At 49.2% G+C, this 20,489-nt stretch overlaps 1 protein-coding gene across 1 annotated transcript in view; it reads right to left on the reverse strand.

The window, feature by feature from the left end:
* Positions 1-962: 962 nt before the first annotated feature.
* Positions 963-20,489, reverse strand: part of LOC126523316 (palmitoyltransferase ZDHHC20-B-like) — a 33,111-nt gene continuing 13,584 nt past the window's right edge. The window contains exon 3 of the mRNA XM_050171962.3: positions 963-1,599. Coding sequence (XP_050027919.2) covers positions 1,267-1,599 — 333 coding nt within the window. The 3' untranslated portion in view covers positions 963-1,266. The remainder of the gene's footprint in view (positions 1,600-20,489) is intronic.

A 20,489-nucleotide genomic window follows, 5' to 3' on the forward strand; every position in this document is an offset into this window, starting at 1 on the left:
CACACACACACACGCACGCACGCACGCACGCACGCACGCACGCACGCACGCTGTGGTTGCTCGGTGGCTATGGTGTTGGGCTGCTGAGCACGAGGTCGCGGGATCGAATCCTGGCCGCGGCGGCCGCATTTCGATGGGGTCGAAATGCGAAAACACCCGTGTACTTAGATTTAGGTGCACGTTAAAGAACTCCAGGTGGTCGAAATTTCCGGAGTCCTCCACTGCGGCGTGCCTCATAATCAGAAAGTGGTTTTGGCACGTAAAACCCCATAATCTAAACACACACACACGCACACACAGATGGACGGATAGATAGATAGATAGTCGCAAAATGCCTGAAGTTGGCAAAGAAGGCTAATCGCATTAAAATTCGACGAAAGAGTGCAGTACGTCGGCTTCGTGCCAGGGTAATCAGCTTTTCTTGTTGGAACGCTGCAATAAGTTGTCGAAAGGAAGAATATTTGTGAGCTACAAACTAATCTTCTTGAACCATGTAATTGGAATGGGCTGCCGATAACTGAACCAAAATTACATAATTATATTCAATGGGGCCGACGAGACCATTGCAAAGAAGTCCTGCCCGATTTAAAAGGCTGTCACATGAAACGTGATAGACACATAAAGTCCTTCTTCCCAGCTATTACTTTTCATTTGTTCTGCAGAGACTAAAAAAAAAAGTTTTATCATTATTGAAGCGATCTCCCCAGCACATAAGAAAGGCATCATCATCATCAGCCACCATCTCAATGGTGGTTGATGAATTTAGCGATTCTCGCAGCGAGCAAGCTGCCTTGCACCTTGGGAATGGCGGTGTCACGGCATTTCGTGAAATGGTAAAATGCGATTGACCATCGGCGGCGTGCATCTCATGCGAAGCTCTACCGTTTTAATATTGAACGCTTTAACGCGCTTCGACACGCGTGCAAATAGGCTCTAATCAAAAATTGGCTGCCGCAATTTGATAATCAAGAAAAGCGCGGCCTGTACAAAAACAGCAACGACAGAAAGCCAGCCTGAAGAATTGCACATCGATTGAATTCGTCATGTGGTACAATAAAATAAATTTAGCGGTATACACAAATATAGTGCGCGAGGACAGCGCCGCAGCGCACGTGCGAGTGCGTGTTGTGTACGCGTCGACGCAACCAGTGTCAAAGCTTTCTGTCGGTCTCCCAGATAAGCCCACGTTCACAGTGAACAACATATAAGGCCACGTTGCAGTACTGGCCGACACGACGGGACCGCAGGCGAGCACAGCCTGGCAGTTCACGCTTTCCGTGCGGGTATTCCGTGAGCGGAGCGGCCTGCCGTCTGCTTCGTACGACGGGGAGGGCCCGCTCTCTCCGGGGTCAAGCGAGGACCTGGAGCGACGTTCCTCGCGAGTCGCTGGCCGACGGCGCCGCGCAGCTCCTCGGCGGGGGTCGTCGCGGCCGAATCCTTGTCGTCCCCCTCGCTCTTCGTCGTGGCTGAACTAGGAGTCGGCATTGGTGCCAGGCCGAGACTGTTCCTATCCGGATGGAACCTTGTCGGGAACCGCGATCCGTCGCCGAGGCTGGTGAACACTGGAACAAGCCACAGGTCCGCTCGTGAACCGAAAACCTGGCGGAGGAACGAAGATTCTGGTCACACGTCGACGATACTTCTAGTTCGTGATTTACAGCGTAAAAGGACGGAGACGAGCAGGAATAAGGGTCTTTGTGTCGTTTCTTAATTTTACACTGTTTTGCGTGAATCTGTTCGAAGTCGCCCAGTTTTCCATTATTATAAAATATTTCTTGTCTTTGTTTACTGCGCAGAGACGTAAGCAGAAGCAGCCGTGCTGGGGACAGCAGCCGTTGCCGTGGTTATCATTATTGAAACTTCCGGTTGGTCGCTGAACTTTGCGCAGCAAACATGAAGATGCCACTTCACGCATTACATAGTTGCTTTGAGTTAATAAATAAATGAACGAATAAATAAACAAATAAAGAAAGAAAGAACGATGCACCTCACTGTTTAATATTAAACAACTGACGCTTTATAAAAGCCCATATTTGTGCGTATGTACTTCTGCATTGCAGCCCCAGTGGAAAGCCGCCACCATGATTAGCAATATAACTCCCAAACTTATGCTGAGTCAGTCCAGGACTGGGCCAAGAAACTTTGCAGTTGTATCATGATACAATGCAAGATACTCGAGCAACAAGTATCTGAGATAGAGATACAACATGCTGCCACAGTTATTGCATCCGATACGATACTTCCCACTTCTATCTTAGGATACCTTGATACATTCGCAAATTTCATATTATAGATCTATTAATGTAGCAGCAAACGCGTATGCACAAAAATGTTTGCTTGGAAATTTCCTAACTACAACCAACGTTGTTTCATATGAATGAAATGTCTGTTAGCATCTCAAAATGGTTGTCTTTTTTGCTCAAAGTATAATATTTTCCTTCCGAAACAATTCATTGGGGTTGCCCTAGCTGCTTAACACGAAAGCTTTTTATAAGCTGCGCTGTCAGCGGTTTTTGCTTATCGCTTTTGTAATTGATGAGAGTCGCTGCTCTCTTTGCCGGCAAGCTAGCGTGTCGCCATCTAATTACAAGACCGTCAATAAGAAGCATCGGCACGATGGCGCAAATACCACTGAGAAGTTAGCTTGTCCTTAAACGTATTACCATTTACACATGCAACGTAGCCCAAAAAATTGCGTTTAGTTCTTGCTAGCAACATTCACGTACACAATATAGCCGTCTTATGCAGAAGTTTCCCGGAAGTTGCGCTTTGGCTCGCAACAGCCAAACTAACATCCACGAGATGTTTCAAATCGATGATTGTGTAAACCACTACACTCTAAAAACAGTTGCACCCTTTGGGGTGTATATTTGCCACACAACAATAATCATCATCTGCCTTGTCCGCATTTCCTTTCTTTAACGAGGCGAGCCCGGTACTTTCCAGTAACGAACGGCATGCGCGTTATCAGCATGACATACCATTCCCGACAGGATGATGAATGTGGTGTTTTTTGGCGCAAGAGCCAAATGTGGCCAAAGAGCGCCAGGCCGGTGGTAATGCGTTCGCAATGGAGCTATGAATAACGAAGGGCAGATGTTACGGTGGCTGTAAAGGGGCCTAAAAACAGTCGCCCTAAAGTGCATAAAAACTATACAAGAAAAAACTATGCCGATGGTTAATGGGCTGTACAATGGACACGAAATACACATTGTGAAATAATGATGACTTAGTGATATATCTCACAGATATACTTTTTCCAATAAGCATTACTGCTTTAACAGAGTCCTTGGAATGCAAGGGCCTGTAGGCATGTGCTATGCAAGACTACCATCACAGCGGCATCCTCTAGAAAGAGGATGTGCTATGAATTTCTGGGGCTAAAAACTTGCAAGTCGACATCGTTCAAGAAATCCAGAACTGCTTTGGTGTCGAAGAACGGTTCTTCACCAAGAAACATTGCTGGATGGAGACGGGTGTGCTGGCGATATACAAGCGGAAAATGTCTCTTTCTCTCAGCTTCGGCTTCCCGACACTCCAGGAGGACGTGGAGAACGGTCAGCCTCTCACCACATCTACCACACGTTGGAGGCTCATTTCCGGTCAGTAAAAAATTCTGGGTGTCATAGGTGTGTCCTATCCTGAGTAGAACGAACAGGACACCAGTTCGTCTTGTTTTCGTTTTCGGGGGCCAGAAACCTAACTTTGGCTTAATCAAGTGAAGCTTATTCGTAGCTTCCATGTCCCACAAGCGTTGCCAGTGGCTTCGCAGATTCTTCCGTAAGAGAGGCTTCAGATCTGTGACAAGGACAGCAGCCGTAGGAATAATAGCTTGCGAGATGATTGATGTAGCCATTTCGTCAGCTAGTACATTCTCCTCGATGCCTCTATGGCCAGGTACCCAGCATATAATGACATGCTGGTTAGACATACGCTCTACAGAGAATGGAATAGAGCTCAGTAAGTACGGGGTTTCTGTGTTTACAGAGTGACTTCAAGGCTTTTACAACGCTTAAGGAGTCTGTAAATATAATTATTTTTTGAAGATTTGATTTTCTGATATGTTTCACAGCCGACAATAGTGCATCGGCCTCAGCCGTAAATATACTTGTTTCAGGGTGCAGTACACCGGATTCCGAGAAGGGTGGCCCAATGCCTGCGTAGGACACCCCGGCATGCGACTTAGAAGCGTCTGTGTAAAACTCTCTGCACGAGTACTTGTACTGGAGCTCCAAGAAATGCATTTTGATATGTGTCTCAGGCACATGTTTAGTGACCTCTACAAAGGATGTGTCACACTCTATCAGCTGCCACTGCCATGGCGCTAACAGTTTCGCTGGAGCCATAAGACAGTGTTCAAGCACTGGAACACCCATTTCCTCACTGAGGTTCCTTGCGCGCAAAGAGAACGGTCTTCTCGCTGCAGGTCGATTATTGAAGAGTATGGCATCGGTCATATCGTTAATGCATGAATAAGAGGGGTGTTCGCGGTTCGAATTTACTTTGAGGAAATATGTAAAACTGCTATATGATCTCTGAAAATAGAATGACCATACATTTGCTTCTGGATAAAGGCTTTGCACGGGGCCTGTCCTGAAGGCTCCGGTCGCGAGGCGGATTCCTAAATGATGGACAGGATCCAACATCTTTAAAGCACTTGGTGTAGCGGACTGATATACTATAGCGCCATAGTCAAGACGTGAGCCGACGAGACACCTATACAAATTCAAAAGGCATTTCCTGTCACTGCCCCATGTTGTACTTGATATAAGTTTCAATAAGTTCATTGTTTTGAAGCATTTAGCCTTCAAGTATTTAATATGCGAGATGAATATCAGTTTCGAGTCCAGTATGATGCTGAGAAACTTGTGCTCGGCGCTTACAGATAATCTGCTACCAGAAAGCTCAATAGCAGGACGTGGTACTATTCCTCTCTTATTCGTGAAAAGAACGCAGGTGCTTATCCGTGGGATCAACCTGAAACCGTTTTCGTCAGCCCATTTTGCCACTTTATTTAAGGCATGCTTCACATGTCGTTCGCAGATAGTTAAGTTGCATGATTTAAAACCAAGCTGAACGTCATCTACATATACAGAGTATGACATCGTTCGTGGGATAGCTATGCCCAAAGAATTCATTTTCACAATAAAGAGTCTACAGCTTAGCACACCACCTTGTGGAACACCAGTTTCCTGGGTGAAAGACCTTGACAAGGCATGGCCCACCCTAACATGGCATGTGCGGTTAGAAAGGTAACTTTCAATGATACCTAACATACTCCCGCGGATACCCATAGCGGAAAGGTCTCGAATAATACGAAGCGCCACGTGGTGTCGTATGCTTTCTGCAAATCAAGAAATACGGAGAGAAAAAACTGTTTGTGTATGAAGGCATCCCTTATATTTGCCTTAATGCGGGCAAGGTGGTCTGCGGTCGACCTGCCTTCTCTGAAACCACACTGGTAAGGATCTAGTAGTCTATTGCTCTCAAGGATATAGATTAGGCGCCGGTTTATCATCTTTTAAAAGAGCTTGCAGAAACAGCTTGTGAAAGCGATAGGTCTGTAACTACTAGGTAAGGACGGGTCCTTACCTTGTTTGAGTATGGGTATTATTACAGCTTCTTTCCAAGAAGATGGAATATACCCAGCGGCCCACATGACATTAAAAAATGAGAGGAGTGTTTTCTGTGTTTCAGGATGCAAGTACTTGATCATTTCATAAATGATACGGTCACCACCTGGTGCTGAGCTGTTGCAACAAGTAAGAAAAGTTTTGAGCTCAGCTAAACTGGACGAGCGGTTGTGATCTTCATTTTGGGCACCTTTTCGGTCAAGGCGCTGTCGCTCTGCGCGTTCTTTGAACTTCAGAAATGACTGTGAGTAATGAGATGCACTGGAGATATACTCAAAGTGTTCCCTCAGACAGTCTGCCTGGTCTTCGAGGCCGTCTCCATGGGTACTTACTAAGGGCAGGGGGTTCGTCTCCCGGCCTTTTAGTTTATTCGCCCTATTCCACACTTTGGCCTCGTCTTTGTAAGTATTTATTCTAGATATGTACCGCTCCAAGCTCTCTCTCTTCGCACGTCGACGTATTCTCCTGCCTTGAGATTTGACTTGTTTGAAATTAATAAGGTTTTCAGCTGTTGGAGAATTACGAAGCAATCCCCAAGCTTTGTTTTGATTTTTGCGTGCTTTTCGACATTCGTTTTTCCACCATGGGATGCGACGGTTCTTTGCCAGTCCGTTAAATTGTTTAATACATTTTGTTGCAGCGTCAATAATAAAACCAGTTAGGTATGCCACAGTATCGCCTATATTAAAATCAGAAATGTCGTCCCATCCTTAACACGTGAGTTCTCGAAACAGTTCCCAGTTTGCTGATTCGAGGTTCCATCGAGGAAAATGCGGCGAGCATGCATCTGGTTTGGTTAGGCTTAATGTAATTGGGAAGTGGTCACTCCCATAGGGGTTGTTGAGAACAGACAACTCCAGGTAAGGAAATAATGAACTCGAAACGATGCTCAAGTCTATGGAGGATTATGTGTTATGTGTAACATTGTAATACGTTGGTTCTTTTTTGTTCAATAAACATGCATCTGAAGAAAACAGAAAATTTTCTATCAGGCGCCCACGCGCATCGGAACGCGAGTCGCCCCACAGGGGGCTATGTGCGTTTAGACCACCAACGACTATGTATGGTGGAGGAAGTTCATCGATAAGGCTTTGAAACTCTGCTTTAGAAAATTGACAGGAGGGGGAGACGTATATCGAACAAACTGTGATTAACTTACCAAACAGCACAGATCGGACTGCAACAGCCTCGAGGAGAGTTCGGAGTTTTATTTGCTGGCATGCAACGCCCTTATCGACTATTACGGCTACACTCCCCGAGGAGGTGAGTGCATCTTCGCGGTCTTAGCGGAAAGTGCCTTAGAAAGTTGGTCTGTGTTACTTTTAGGTGTGTTTCTTGGACACACAGCACCTTTGGAGTGAATTTGCGAAGGAGTTCTTTAACATCATCAAGATTGTGAAGAAGTCCTCTCACGTTCCATTGTAATATTTGGGTATCCATAACGGGAACGAGGTTAGTGCTCTGTGTCTAGAAAGAGAATTTAGGTTACAGGACCATTTGCCGGTCCTGTAATGCGATGTTTCTCTTTTTTGAAGGGGTCGAGCGATTCTCGCCGCTCCTTAGGCGCTAGTAGCGCCGTTTGACTTGGTGTCGTGTTCATCGCCTCCTGCGAAGCGCTGGACACCCACTCTTGTGCGCGATTTGTTTGTTGAGAAAGCCTCTTCTCAAAGGATGAGGCCCTTGAGGCCACCAACCCGGAGGTCGACGGCCCCTTCTCGGATGACGGAGCAGCGCTAGCCGCAACCGCCGAGGGGGCAGGTGACGTCACTGCCGGCTCACTAGGTGTGGTCCGGACAGCCGCCGGAGGCCGTTGTGGCGCTACCCCCTGACGCGCCACTTCGGCAAAGCTATTCTTCGGTAAGAAGGATACGCGCCTGCGTGCCTCCTTAAACGAAATATTCTCTTTGGTTTTGATTGCCACTATTTCCTTTTCTTTTTTCCAATGTGGGCAGGACCGCGAGTACGCGGGATGCTCCCCTTCACAATTCACACAGTGTGGAGTGTTCTTGCATGACTCGGACGGATGTTCATGGTCGCAACATTTGGTACAGGTTAGTCGGCCACGGCTGTTCTGGGAACTGTGGCCAAACCTTTGACACTTAAAGCATCGGAGGGGATTCGGGATATACGGTCTCACCCTGATCTTCACATAGCCTGCCTCGACTGTTTCGGGCAGAACACTTGAACCAAATGCAAGAATAAGATGCTTAGTCTGAATTTCTTTACCATCGCGCCTCATTTTGATTCGTTTTACACTGATCACATTCTGGTCACTCCAACTTCAAGTAGGGGCCCTATAACGTAAAACTATTCCAATATGTTTCTATTCCAATATCCTGACGTCAAATTTGCGTAACCACCAACGCAAGCACCGGGCGTTCATCCGCAGGGTTGTCTGAACAGACCAATCAAACGCTCTGCTCGTTCATAGGAGGTCACTTTTGTTTGCTTGAAAAACGAATAACATTGCCTACACTGAGCGGCTTGTCGTATCTAATTGGCTGACAAGAAGCGAGGAGAACGCTCAAGTGGAGAGGCATTCGATGGGGCCGAGCCACTGCACTGAAAGTCGATAACCGCATGAAGAGGGTGGTGCCGGCGTCTACGATTGGTCGGCTTTCCCTTACTTAGCTTGCGGTGGCTGGTCGAAAATCGCGGCGGCATGCAACGGAAGCTCAAAAATGACGCTAAAACGGACCCTCAGCAAAGAAGAGTTGGCAGAATGAGGGGGTAAACGTGCCGAAAGTGCTCGAAAACGTTACACGGCCACGCAAGAAGGTTTATTATACGCAAATACACCCATGCTCTCCGGCAGGTGCGAGTAGCCAGCATCTGAGCGATCGGTGGCAGCAATCTTCTATTCCTTTCGGGACGGGGCAGCCTGCGGCTATTCCGAAGAAAATTCAGTTTTGTTCGGCATATTAATGCATCTTTATCGCGTACACGTCACTTTGACGCGGTGAGTTCTTGCGGTTTTTTGACGTCGCGTGAAAGGCAGGTGAAGTGGGTGCAGCCCGAAAACTTTTTACCAATAGCCGAGGGCTAATGGCGAAAAGGGGTCGAATCAGAAATAACTGTATTCCTTTTTTCTGTCAAATCATGCATAATCAGTGTGTACACATCATATCAGATGGGAAGGTATAGCGGTTTTCGTGACGTCGCGTGACAGACAGGTGAAGGGGGGGTGGTCGAAAAATGTATTTGACCAATCGTGGAGGGCTGATAGCAGAATTGGAATAGAAAAGTTTGGAATAGTTTTACGTTATAGCGCCCTAGTTCAGCCTCTGTCAGATCAATCAGGTCACTATCAGATACAACACCACGGCTGGGGTTCATGGTGCGATGCGGTGTCACATTCACTGGAACGTCCCCAAAAGAGACAATATTCGGCAGCTTTTAAAACTGATTTTTATCTCGGAATTCCAAAAGGAGATCTCCACTTGCAAGTTTGGTTACTCTAAAGCCTTGGCCAAGAATATCGGTTATTGATTTAGACACTAGAAAAGGAGAGATAATTCTCGCTGACTTTGCGGTTTTCTCCGAGTGAATGACATGAAATTTGGGAAAGTTTCCATTATGACGGCCATAGAACCTAAATACTTCTTCGGTGCGCCCTCAATAATGAGGGCGATCAGTAAGGGGTGAAAAAGAACTTGCCATAGATATATGCGGAAATTCGGCAGCACCGCCAGCCACCCACCATGGAGCCCAAGAAGGGAACGCTGCAGGACCGTGAAAAGACACGGCCTGCACGCGCCAGCTGTACGACACTACTATACGCAAACCTGTTATAACCAAGGTTGGCTATACCACACAAGGTTAACCCTTGCTCCCTGGGAAAAGTGGAAATAAAAAGGAAGCTAGGAAGAGACAGGAAAGACCGAAAGCATGAGAAAGACGAAGATTAGAGAGGAGGATAGGAAAAGGCAACTACCGATTTCCCCCGGGTGGGTCAGTCTGGGGGTGCCCTTTTCCCCGGACACGGCTAAGCCGCGCATGGTTAGACGCGGGAGAGTCCAAACCTCGTGTGCTCGGGTACGTGGTGTCGCAACACACCAAACGCCTGTTGACGCAGACGTCCCGTACAGGAGGTATTCAGAGACCTGGAGTGGGAAAAATTGGAGATAATAGTTAATGGAGAATACCTCAGTAACTTGCGATTCGCTGATGATGTTGCCTTGCTTAGTAACTCAGGGGACCAATTGCAATGCATGCTCACTGACTTGGACAGGGAAAGCAGAAGGGTGGCTCTAAAAATTAATTTGCAGAAAACTGAAGTAATCTTTAACAGTTTCGGAAGAGAGCAAACGTTTACGATAGGTAGTGAGGCACTGGAAGTGGTAAAGGAATACATCTACTTAGGGCAGGTAGTGACCGCGGATTCGGATCATGAGACAGGAATATTCAGAAGAATAAGACCGGGCTGGGGTGCGTTTGGCAAGCATTGTCAGATCATGAACAGCAGGTTGCCATTATCCCTCGAGAGAAATGTGTATAATAGCTATGTCTTACAAGTACTCCCCTACGTGTCATAAACCTGGAGGCTTACGATAAGGGTTCTACTTATATTGAGGATGACGCAACGAGCTATGGAAAGAAGAATAATGGGTGTAACGTTAAGGGGGGGGGGATCAGAAGAGAGCAGATTCGGTGAAAGAACAAACTCGAGGTAACGACATCTTAGTTGAAATCAAGAAAAAGAAATGGGGATGGGCACGACATGTAATGAGAAGGGAAGATAACCGATGGTCATTAAGGGTTAAGGGCTCGATTCCAAGAGAAGCGTAGCAGGGGGCGGCAGAAAGTTAGGTGGGCGGAGGAAATTAGGAAGTTTGCAGGGACAACATGACCACAATTAGCACATGACCGGGGTCGTTGGTCATGTGCTAATTGTGACCGGAGTGTTGGGTATGGGAGAGGCCTTTGCCCTGCAGTGGGCGTAGACAGGCTGATGATGATGATGATGATGACGATGATGATGATGATACTTTCCTCCTACTATCGCTGAACCCAAGGGCTTCAAGTAGGCCAAAGGTGCCTAAATCGACCACTTGGCAGATATCTTCACATTTAATAAAACATGGTCCATCGTTTTCTTAGTTTTGCCGCAGCAAGCAAATGCTTCTTGTTGTATCTCGCTTTATAAGTGCGTGTTCTTGATGTTAGCGCTGGTCTTGCCAGACGAGCGCCAACATCTTCCTGCGGCTGCTGCACTAAGCTACACGGCATTCGTTGCGACACCCTGGCTGCACCACTCGGCTACGCTGAAGTCGTTGCGACCACCCAACCACTCTCTCCAAGTATGTCTCACCGCTATGGCAACGTCGTGGCGAGGGCTCCACTACACACCACCATGCAGCCATATCAGCAGCCACCCCGTACTACGCATCCTGTGACATGCATAGGACTTGCCCCAAAGAACCGGTGGCGTACCCCCGACAACCGGTCCATATTCTTAGCGCGCGGCGATGCCGCTCATACAGCACGTTATTGTAATCGTGTGCAGTCAGCAAGCACCGCAGAACTTGTCACAAGCCAGCCCAACCGTTCATATTATACGGTCCCCCGTCGGCTATGTCACCCAGGTTGCGTCCGACGTCAACTACCCGCCATTCACCATCTTTTCGCCGTCGCCCGCTGTCGACGATGCGACCTCGCGCCGTTACTCAGGACAAGGAAAATTAATCGCCGCAGTCCGAGAGGCATGGGCTGCGACTCCGTCGAAATGTGAAAGGCCTCAACGCAGTCCTTCGAGCGTAAGCGAAGTGTTAGTTGACGGTGTTCGCGCATCTGCATTCGTGGACACACGAGCCGTGACGACGCCCCCTTCTGGGCTGTCCCTGCGCACAGCGGGTGCTCAGCACATTCCCCCCTTAGCAGCTTGCACTGCTCGTGTTCTCATTGACGAAGTCCTATAGGCCATAGAATTCATCATCCTTTCCTGGTGCTCTCATGACATTATCCTCGGCTGGGATTTTCTCTCGCGCCACAGAGCCGTTATCAATTGCGTACGAGCCGAAGTATAACTCTCGCTGCTGTTAGATTTGCCGCTCGCCGACGATTCTTCGCCTTCGAAGAAATTACTTGTCCAAGCCGACACCACGTTCCTCCGAACGCGTCAACGGTCGTGCCCATGTACTGCAGCGAAATCTCAGACGCTGCTGCACTACTGTCTCCCGCTGAGCGCTTTGTCACTCGGAAAGGTCTGCTGCTAGCTCTTGCGACAGTGGACATCACAAAGGGCTACATCACCGTTTCCGTTTGCAACCCGTTCCCATACACTGTGATGCTGCTGCTAGGCGAATTTCTTGGCAGTGTAGAAGCCAACGAAGATGTGCAAGTTATGGACGTGCCCGATGACACCTACTGTGCTAGTTCCAGTGCGCTCAGTGCTGTTTCTACGTGTGATCTATCGCCTAGTGATGTGTTCGGTGTTTCTATTGCAGGTGAATTTACACCGGTCCAGCGGTTTCAGCTTTCGTGCCTCTTAGAACAATTTCATGTTTCTTTCGTTGTAGGCAATTGTTCCTAGGGGCGAACGTCAACTGTTACACATCGCATCGACACTGGCTCGCAGCCGCGTTACGGCACCGTCCATATCGGGAATCTCCTGCGGAACGTCGTGTAATCAACAAACAAGTCGACGACATGCTTCGCCGCGAGGTGATACAACCTTCCGGCAGTCCATTGGCATCCCCTGTGGTCCTTGTTACGAAGAAAAATGGTTTTGTGCGGTTCTGGGTGCACTAGAGTTGTAAAACTTCACGATATCTTGAGGGGCATGATAAATTTGGTTTCTTTCACGTTTTCTTTCAGAAAATATGAAAAATTTTAAAAATAACACAATTGCACACAGAGCTATGAAAAACCCAACACACTAATTTCTCAAGCACTGAAAATAATATAATTGTTACATATTTGTATCACAAAGTCAAAGCAGAGCTTCCGGGTTCAAATTAGAGGCACGATTTCACGTCAAGGCCTTGAGTTCACATCAAAGCTTCAAGACAGACATTTGTATCAATCCTTGTGCGATTCATTTCCGCTTGACGTGTCAACGCTTCGCTGTGCAGTGGACGAAGCCTTCCGGACACGGAGGTTCAAGTGCGCGCACTCAAGGTTTTGTACGCGATTCCCTGCGAGCCTGTTGCGTAACTTGGTGCGCACATTTTGAAACTCGGAGCAGTTTCTTTCACATGCCGCTAAAGGGGGAATCTGCCGTACGCGACAAGCGAAGGGGCTCAAGGGTTGGTTGAAGGAAAGTCCTTGCCACCACGTGGATGGATCCAAGTGCTTCTCAGGCTCCCGAATTCCTTCTTTTGAGGAAAATTTTAAAAGGAGCCGCATCGCAAGAGAAGCTCTGCGGGAAGCTCTGTTTATTTCTTTTCCAATCTTATCCGCGTTGAAAAAAAAGAAAACCTGTTCTTTTTCAAAATGTTATGTCTTTTTGGACACCTTACGTCTCTAGTGTGGACTACCGAGGCCTTAGCAAATTTACTCGCAAGAAAGCCTACCGTCTCCCGCGCATAGACGATGCGATTGACAGTCTACAAGGTGCAGGAACCCGCCGTGGTTGCTCAGTGGCTATGGTGTTGGGCTGCTGAGCACGAGGTCGCGGGATCGAATCCCGGCCACGGCGGCCGCATTTCGATGGGGGCGAAATGCGAGAACACCCGTGTACTTAGATTTAGGTGCACGTTAAAGAAACCCAGGTGGTCGAAATTTCAGGAGTCCTCCACTACGGCGTGCCTCATAATCAGAAAGTGGTTTTGGCACGTAAAGCCCCATAATTTAAATTTAAGGTGCAGGATTATTTTCATCTCTCGATTGGCAGTCGGGGTATTGGCAAGTACCCATGGCAGACCAAGATTTCCCGAAGCCAGGTTTCGTCACACCAGGCGGCTTAGACAAATTTAACGTAATGTATTTTGGACTTGTTAATGCACTCGCAACTATTGAGCGCATGATTGACACAGTTCTGTGCAGCTTGAAGTGGCACACGTACTTGTGCTATCTTGACGACGTTGTTGTTTTTGCTCCTGACATCACCGCGCACCTTCAACGGCTGCGGTGTGCGTTAACGTGTTTACTAAACGCTGGTCTACAACTAAACTTAAAGAAGTGCCGATTCGCAGCTCGGCAGCTGACAATTCTAGGTTACTTCGTATGCAAGGATGGAATTTTCCCCGATCCAGCGAAACTTCGGGCCGTCGCCGAATATCCTAAGCCAACGTCCGTCAAGGAATTGCGCAGTTTCATCGGTCTGTGTTTCTACATCAGACACTTGATTCGCAATTTTGCCGCTATCATATCGCCCCTGACGAAGCTACTTAGAAGCAACGGGCCTCTCAATTCGTGGTCGTCTGAGTGCGACGAGGGCTTCACAGAGCTCCGTCGTTTGCTAACGTCTCCACCAATTTCGCGCTATTACGACCCGACAGCCCCTGCCGAGGTGCACACAGATGCCAGTGGTATTGGCGTCGGCGCTGTTCTTGCCCAGCGCAAAGATTTCCTGACTATGGCATGGCTTATGCAAGTCGCACGCTTACGAAAGCTGAGACAAATTACACTGTGACAGAAAAAGAATTACTGACCATCATTTGGGCTCTTACTAAGTTCCGGCTTTGTTCGCACGGCCGTCCATTCGATGTAGTCATGGACCACAATGCGCTATATGTTTGCTGTCGTCTTTGGAAGATCCCCCAGGCCGGGAAAAGAAGCCCGCGAATACACGCAAAATGCGTCGGGCGGCTAGTCGCGTTGTAATTTTGCGTGTATTCACGGGCTTCTTTAACTCTCGGAAAAACACTTTATGTAACGCGTATTGAGCAACGAAAAGCTGTATCTAGAGTTTTCATGTTGCTCAACAATGTTGCCATTGACACTGTTCATTTATTTATATTATTTGAGAAGTTGATTCGTTATTTGTACTAATTGTGTAATGAGGCGTAATGCAAAAGACAATCAGAGTATCTGCAAGCGACGGTAAAATACATTACTTTGGTTCTGTCCTCGTATATGGAAGTTGAATATATTAAAATCTTGGTGCATGTAGTTGACTGCAGACCCAGTATATTGATGAATATGATAAATACGGATAAAGTGCAGGCCTACTCAGAAATACAAAACCATACATATAACATCGATGTTTCGGCCGGGGTCTATGACGGCCGTACCCTGGCCACAAAGCGACATTAAAAGCAGTCAGGAACGCGACCGTTTCAGTCGAGCGTCGGGCACCGAGAGCGCGAGCCCCTCTTCGGCGGCGGGCCGATGATGATAGTGCGTCCATAGGGCGCGCCAGTCTTCTTCGCTACAACTGCCCCCTGGAGAAGAAGGAGCCATCCTGGCGACTCAAGGAGAAGCGAGGACAAGGGGGTCGTAATAGAGTTTAAGCCTCTGGACATGCACTGTCTCGCGTCCGCGACGCCTCAAGTCAGTAGATGGCGTTAGCGGCTCGACGACCTAGTTGACTGGCGTCGTCCTTTGTACGACGCGGTAGGGACCGTGGTATTGAGCGTGGAGTTGAGAGGATAGACCAGGGGTGCTTGAAGGTATCCACAGCCAGACTAGTGCGTCCGGCTGGTAGGTGCAGGGAGGTCGGTCATCATCGCGACGGAACTTTTGGAGACTCTGGTCTTCCGCCGTGAACGAACGGGCCAGCTGACGGCATTCCTCGGCATACTTGGAGGCTTCAGACAGAGGCGTGCCCTCTGATGGGTCAGGCCGGTAGGGGAGAATGGTGTCGAGCGTACAGGTATGTTCACTGCCATATACGAGAAATAATGGCGAAAATCCCGTTGTGGCCTGTGCATCGGTTTTATAGGCGTACGTAACATACGGCAAAACAAGGTCCCACTTGGCATGATTCGAAGTAATGTACATGGATAGCATGTCGCCCAAAGTACGATTGAACCGTTCTGTTATGCCGTTCGTATGCGGATGATAAGCTGTAGCTGGATGCGATGGAGGGTATGGCACGCGGTCAGAAGGTCGTTAAGAACTTCGGAAAGAAACGCTCGCCCTCTGTCGCTCAGAAGTTCCCGTGGTGCCCCATGACGCAGTATGAAGTGATGCAGGAGGAAGGACGCAATGTCACGGGCTGTCGGTGTTTGCACTGCCGCAGTTTCTGCATAGCGGGTGAGGTGGTGGACAGCGAGAATAATCCAGCGATTACCAGCTGATGTGCAGGGAAGAGGACCGTAGAGATCGATGCTGACGCAGTCGAATGGTCGGGACGGACAAGGAATGGGCTGCAAAGGACCAGAAGGACGAGGGGCAGGAAGCCTGCGTCGTTGGCACGCTGTGCACGAGCGAATGTACTTTCGCGCAAAAATATACACGCCACGCCAATAAAAGTGGGAGCGAAGCCTGGCTTAAGTCTTGAAGAGGTCGGTATGGGCGCATTGCGGGTCTGAATAGAGGGTGGAGCATACATCTGTGCGCATATGGCGGGGGACGACTAATAACCATTTGCAGCCGTCGGAAGCGTAATTTTGACGATAGAGAACACCATCCCGAAGCTCAAAATGAGAAGCCTGGCGGCGGATAGCGCGTGAAGGGCGTGTTGAAGTGTCAGAAATGCAATCCATAAGTGCCGCAATCCAGGGATCTTTGCGTTGCTCCACAGCCATGTTGACGTGCACAGGCGACGAAAACGCCGATTCGATGACTGAAATGCAAGTCATGTCACTTGGTGTCGGCGACCGAGAGAGCGCATCCGCGTCAGTGTGTTTACGGTCAGACCGGTTATTGACGCGTATGTCGAAGTCTTGTAACCGTAGAGCCCATCGCGCAAGGCGGCCAGACTGATCTTTTAAAAGTCGATAACCAACATAGAGCATGATGATCTGTAACGACGTCGAAGGGGCGGCCGTACAGGTAGGGTCGGAATTTTTCATGGGCGCAGATGATAGCCAGGCCCTCCTTTTCGGTGACTTAATAGTTGGATTCTGCTTTCGTTAGCGTTCGGCTTGCGTAGGCTATAGACTACGTATGCTTCATGCCCACTTTTTCGCTGTGCAAGCACGGCACCAAGTCCTACGCCGCTGGCGTCGGTGTGGACTTCCGTGGGGGCCGTGGGGTCGAAATGGCGCAGTACGGGAGACGAAGTGAACAAACGCTGCATTGTTTCAAAAGCATCGTCGCAAGCTGTGGCCCAAGTGGAAAGTCGTGTGTTGTTGCGAAGCAGCTGAGTCAAGGGGGCTATGATAGAAGCGAAATTCCGGATAAAACGACGAAAGTAGGAGCAGAGCCCGACAAAGCTCCGAAGTTTTTTCAGGGACGTGGTTTTCGGGAATTCGGTGACGACGCGAAGTTTGGAAGCATCAGGTAGTATGCCATCTTTCGATACGACGTGTCCAAGTATTGCAAGCTGCTTGGCTCCAAATCGACATTTCTTCAAGTTGAGCTGGAGGCCTGCCTCGGTGATGCACTGCAGGACTTGTTCGAGACGGTGCAGATGTGTGGGAAAATCTGGAGAAAAGACGACGACATCGTCAAGGTAACATAGGCATGTCTTCGATTTTCGCCCACGAAAGATTGTCCATCATTCGTTCGGATGTAGCAGGGGCGTTGCAAAGCCCAAACGGCATAACGTTGAATTCATATAGGCCGTCTGGGGTCACGAAGGCTGTCTTCGGGTGATCGGCAGGATTCATAGGCACTTGCCAATAGCCTGAGCGTAAATCGAGCGAAGAAAAATACTCTGCGCCTTGGAAACAATCCACAGCATCGTAGATGCGCGGTAGAGGGTAGACGTCCCTGCGAGTTATGTTATTAAGACGGTGGTAGTCGGCGCAAAATTGAATTGAGCCATCTTTTTTCTTAACTAGGACTACAGCTAACGCCCAGGGACTATTAGAGGGTTGAACCATTCCACGCTCAAACATTTCACTTACTTGATTTTCAATAAGACGGCGCTCCTCGGATGATACACGATAAGGCCTCTGGAGCAGTGGTGCGTGTGTGCCGTTGTCAATCTCGTGACGTACAGTCGATGTGCGGCCTAGTGTGGCTTGTTGACAGTAGAACGTAGATTGGTATTTCCATAGAAGGCTGAGAAGCTGCGAACCCTGCGTAGGGCTCAGGAGGGCATCTACTGAGCTATGGAAGACGTCTTGCGTCAGCTGGGAACAAGGCAAGCTATAAGTCAACGAGTTCACGTCTGAACAGGTGTTGTCAAGAGGTGCGTCAAAGATGGTCACTGAGTCGGCAGGCTGAAGACGTCCAAGGCACTCGCCACGACTTAAGACGAGGGGCATGACCTTAGTGTTGGAAACGAGCAGTCGCGTGCAGCCACCATTGACAGTTTGGGCAGCGAAGGGAAGGGAACACCGTCGGCGAACAAAAATGTCCGATGGGACAAACAGGGCAGTAGTGTCAGTAGCGAAAGTAGAGCAGGCATTCGCAATCACAGAAGAGTGCGGAGGGATCGTCTTGTCTTTTGTAACGGCCAGTTTGTCACCAAAATCGTCAGAGGCATGTAAACGGGTATCGGGAAGCGGAGAAAATTCAACTTTGGCGCAAGAACAATCAATGATGGCCTGATGATCGGAAAGGAAGTCCCACCCCAAGATGACGTCGTATGAACAGGATGAGAGGACGAGGAACTCGACTGTATACGTGTATCCTTGAATGACGATGCGGGCGGTACATGCGGCAACAGGGGTAATGCACTGGGAACTTGCTGTCCGGAGTGACAGCGCAGATAAGGGTGTCATTTATTTTCGAAGCTTGCGGCAAAGTTCTTCCGTAACTACCGAAACGGCGGCGCCTGTGTCGACTAATGCTAGGGTGACGACTCCTTCTACATATACTTCGATTACGTTCGTCGGAAGAGAGCGAGGCTTTGTGTGGTTTCACTGGAACGCAGTTGTTGCCTCTTGAACTGCGGTTCATATAGGAGGGTAGGGAAGGGTAGCTAGTTTTCCTGCTCCGATGTGGCCGGACGCAGCCGCATGGGGAAAATTGAGCGGCGACGAGGGAATGGCGAGTGACGATCACGGGCAGAAGGAATGACGTTGTTCGTAGACGGCAAGTGCGAGTCATTTGGTGGCGAGAAGGAGGAAGCTGGCGAAGCGTAGGAGTGGACAGGTTGGTCATTACCTTGACACCATAAGCGACGGCAATAGTGCCGTGCCACGTGACCAGGGATTCCACAGAAGAAGCACACGGGGCGATTGTCGGGTGTACGCCAGGGTCCCGGGCTAGCTGGTGATCTGCTGGAGTACACTGGAGGGATTGGACGTGGTGGTGCAGCCAACGGTGGTGCTGAAAAAGTCGATGGAGGTGGCCGTGCTGCAACCTCGGCGTAGCTTAGAGGTACAGGCAATGGTGCAGCTGCACGAGGGGACTGAATAGCTTCGGACACTTGTTCCTGGAGCATTTGACGCAACGTAGGAGCCAAGGACGGCGTAGGCCCTTAGACGGCGGTGAGTAGGGATAGCTGGCGGGCGACTTCGGAGCGTATAAATTCCTTGATTTCGCCGAACAGATGGTCGTTGTTAGTCACAGCGGCTAACTTGCAATGGAAGTATCGGGGATCGAAGAACGTCGAGTGAGTAGACGTTGCCTCTAGAGTTCGTCGTAGCTTTGACAAAGTTCAGCGACTTCGACCACGGTCCGCGGGCTTTTCGAGAGGAGCATTTGGAATGCGTCGTCTTCGATGCCCTTCATAACGTGACGGATCTTGTCAGACTCAGTCATCAATGGATTGACGCGCTTGCAAAGGTCCACAACGTCTTCTATGTACGTAGTGAAGTTTTCACCGGGTTGCTGGGAACGGCTGCGCAAGCGCTCTTCGGCAAGGAGCTTCCGCACCTCAGGGTGACCAAAGACTTGCGTAATGTGCGTCTTGAAATTTGGCCAGGTGTTGAGGTCGGATTCGTGGTTGTGGTACCACACGCTAGCGACACCCGTGAGACAGAAGTTCACGTAACTGAGCTTCGCAGCATCATGCCACTATTGTGGGCACTCACCCACTCATATGTCGAGAGCCAATCTTCTACGCCGTATTCGTCGGAACCGCTGAAGATCGGAGGATCGCGTTGACGCACTGAGCCAGGACAAATCAATGTTGGCGATTCGGAGGTGTTGTTCGGCTGGCGTCGTCAGGCATGATGGCCGGCAGTGTCCGATTACGTAGTTCCAGGGTGGTCGGGGAAGTACTACCCAGCACAGCTCCCTCCAAATATGTAATGCGGTTTATTGAGCATGTCAGGAACGCGACCGCCTCAATCGAGTGTCAGGCACCGAGAGCGCGAGCCCCTCTTCGTCGGCGGGCCGATGATGATAGTGCGTCCATAGGGTGCACCACTCTTATTCGCTACAACATTATATATTATTACGATACGCTCAAGCGATGCTCAAGAAATGAGCCGCCGCGAGAACGACGACGAAGTTGGTCGGTGCGCTTGGCGCGAGCGAGTGTCAGCCTGGCTGCCTGGCTCCAGTGTAAATAGCCTGTAAATAGCCTCTTCTGTCTGTGTCTTTCCACATGCAACATTCTGGTGGAGGTGCGGGGTACTGGCAGATTGCTGTTGACGATATGGACCGCGAAAAAACCGCGTTCATCACACCTGACGGCCTATACCAATTTAAAGTAATGCCGTTTGGATTATGCAACGCCCCTGCCACCTTCGAGCGTATGATGGACTCCTTGCTCCAAGGTTTCAAATGGTCCACATGCCTCTGCTACCTCGACGACGTCATCGTCTTCTCGCCAACGTTCGACACTCACCTTGAACGTCTCACAACTATACTTGATGTATTTCGAAAGGCGAAGCTGCAACTTAACTCGTCCAAATGTCGTTTTGGCCACCGGCAAATTACTCTTCTGGGCCATCTTGTGGATGC

Source organism: Dermacentor andersoni, chromosome 6, assembly GCF_023375885.2.
Source record: "Dermacentor andersoni chromosome 6, qqDerAnde1_hic_scaffold, whole genome shotgun sequence".
In the NCBI taxonomy this organism is placed as follows: Eukaryota; Metazoa; Arthropoda; class Arachnida; order Ixodida; family Ixodidae; genus Dermacentor; species Dermacentor andersoni.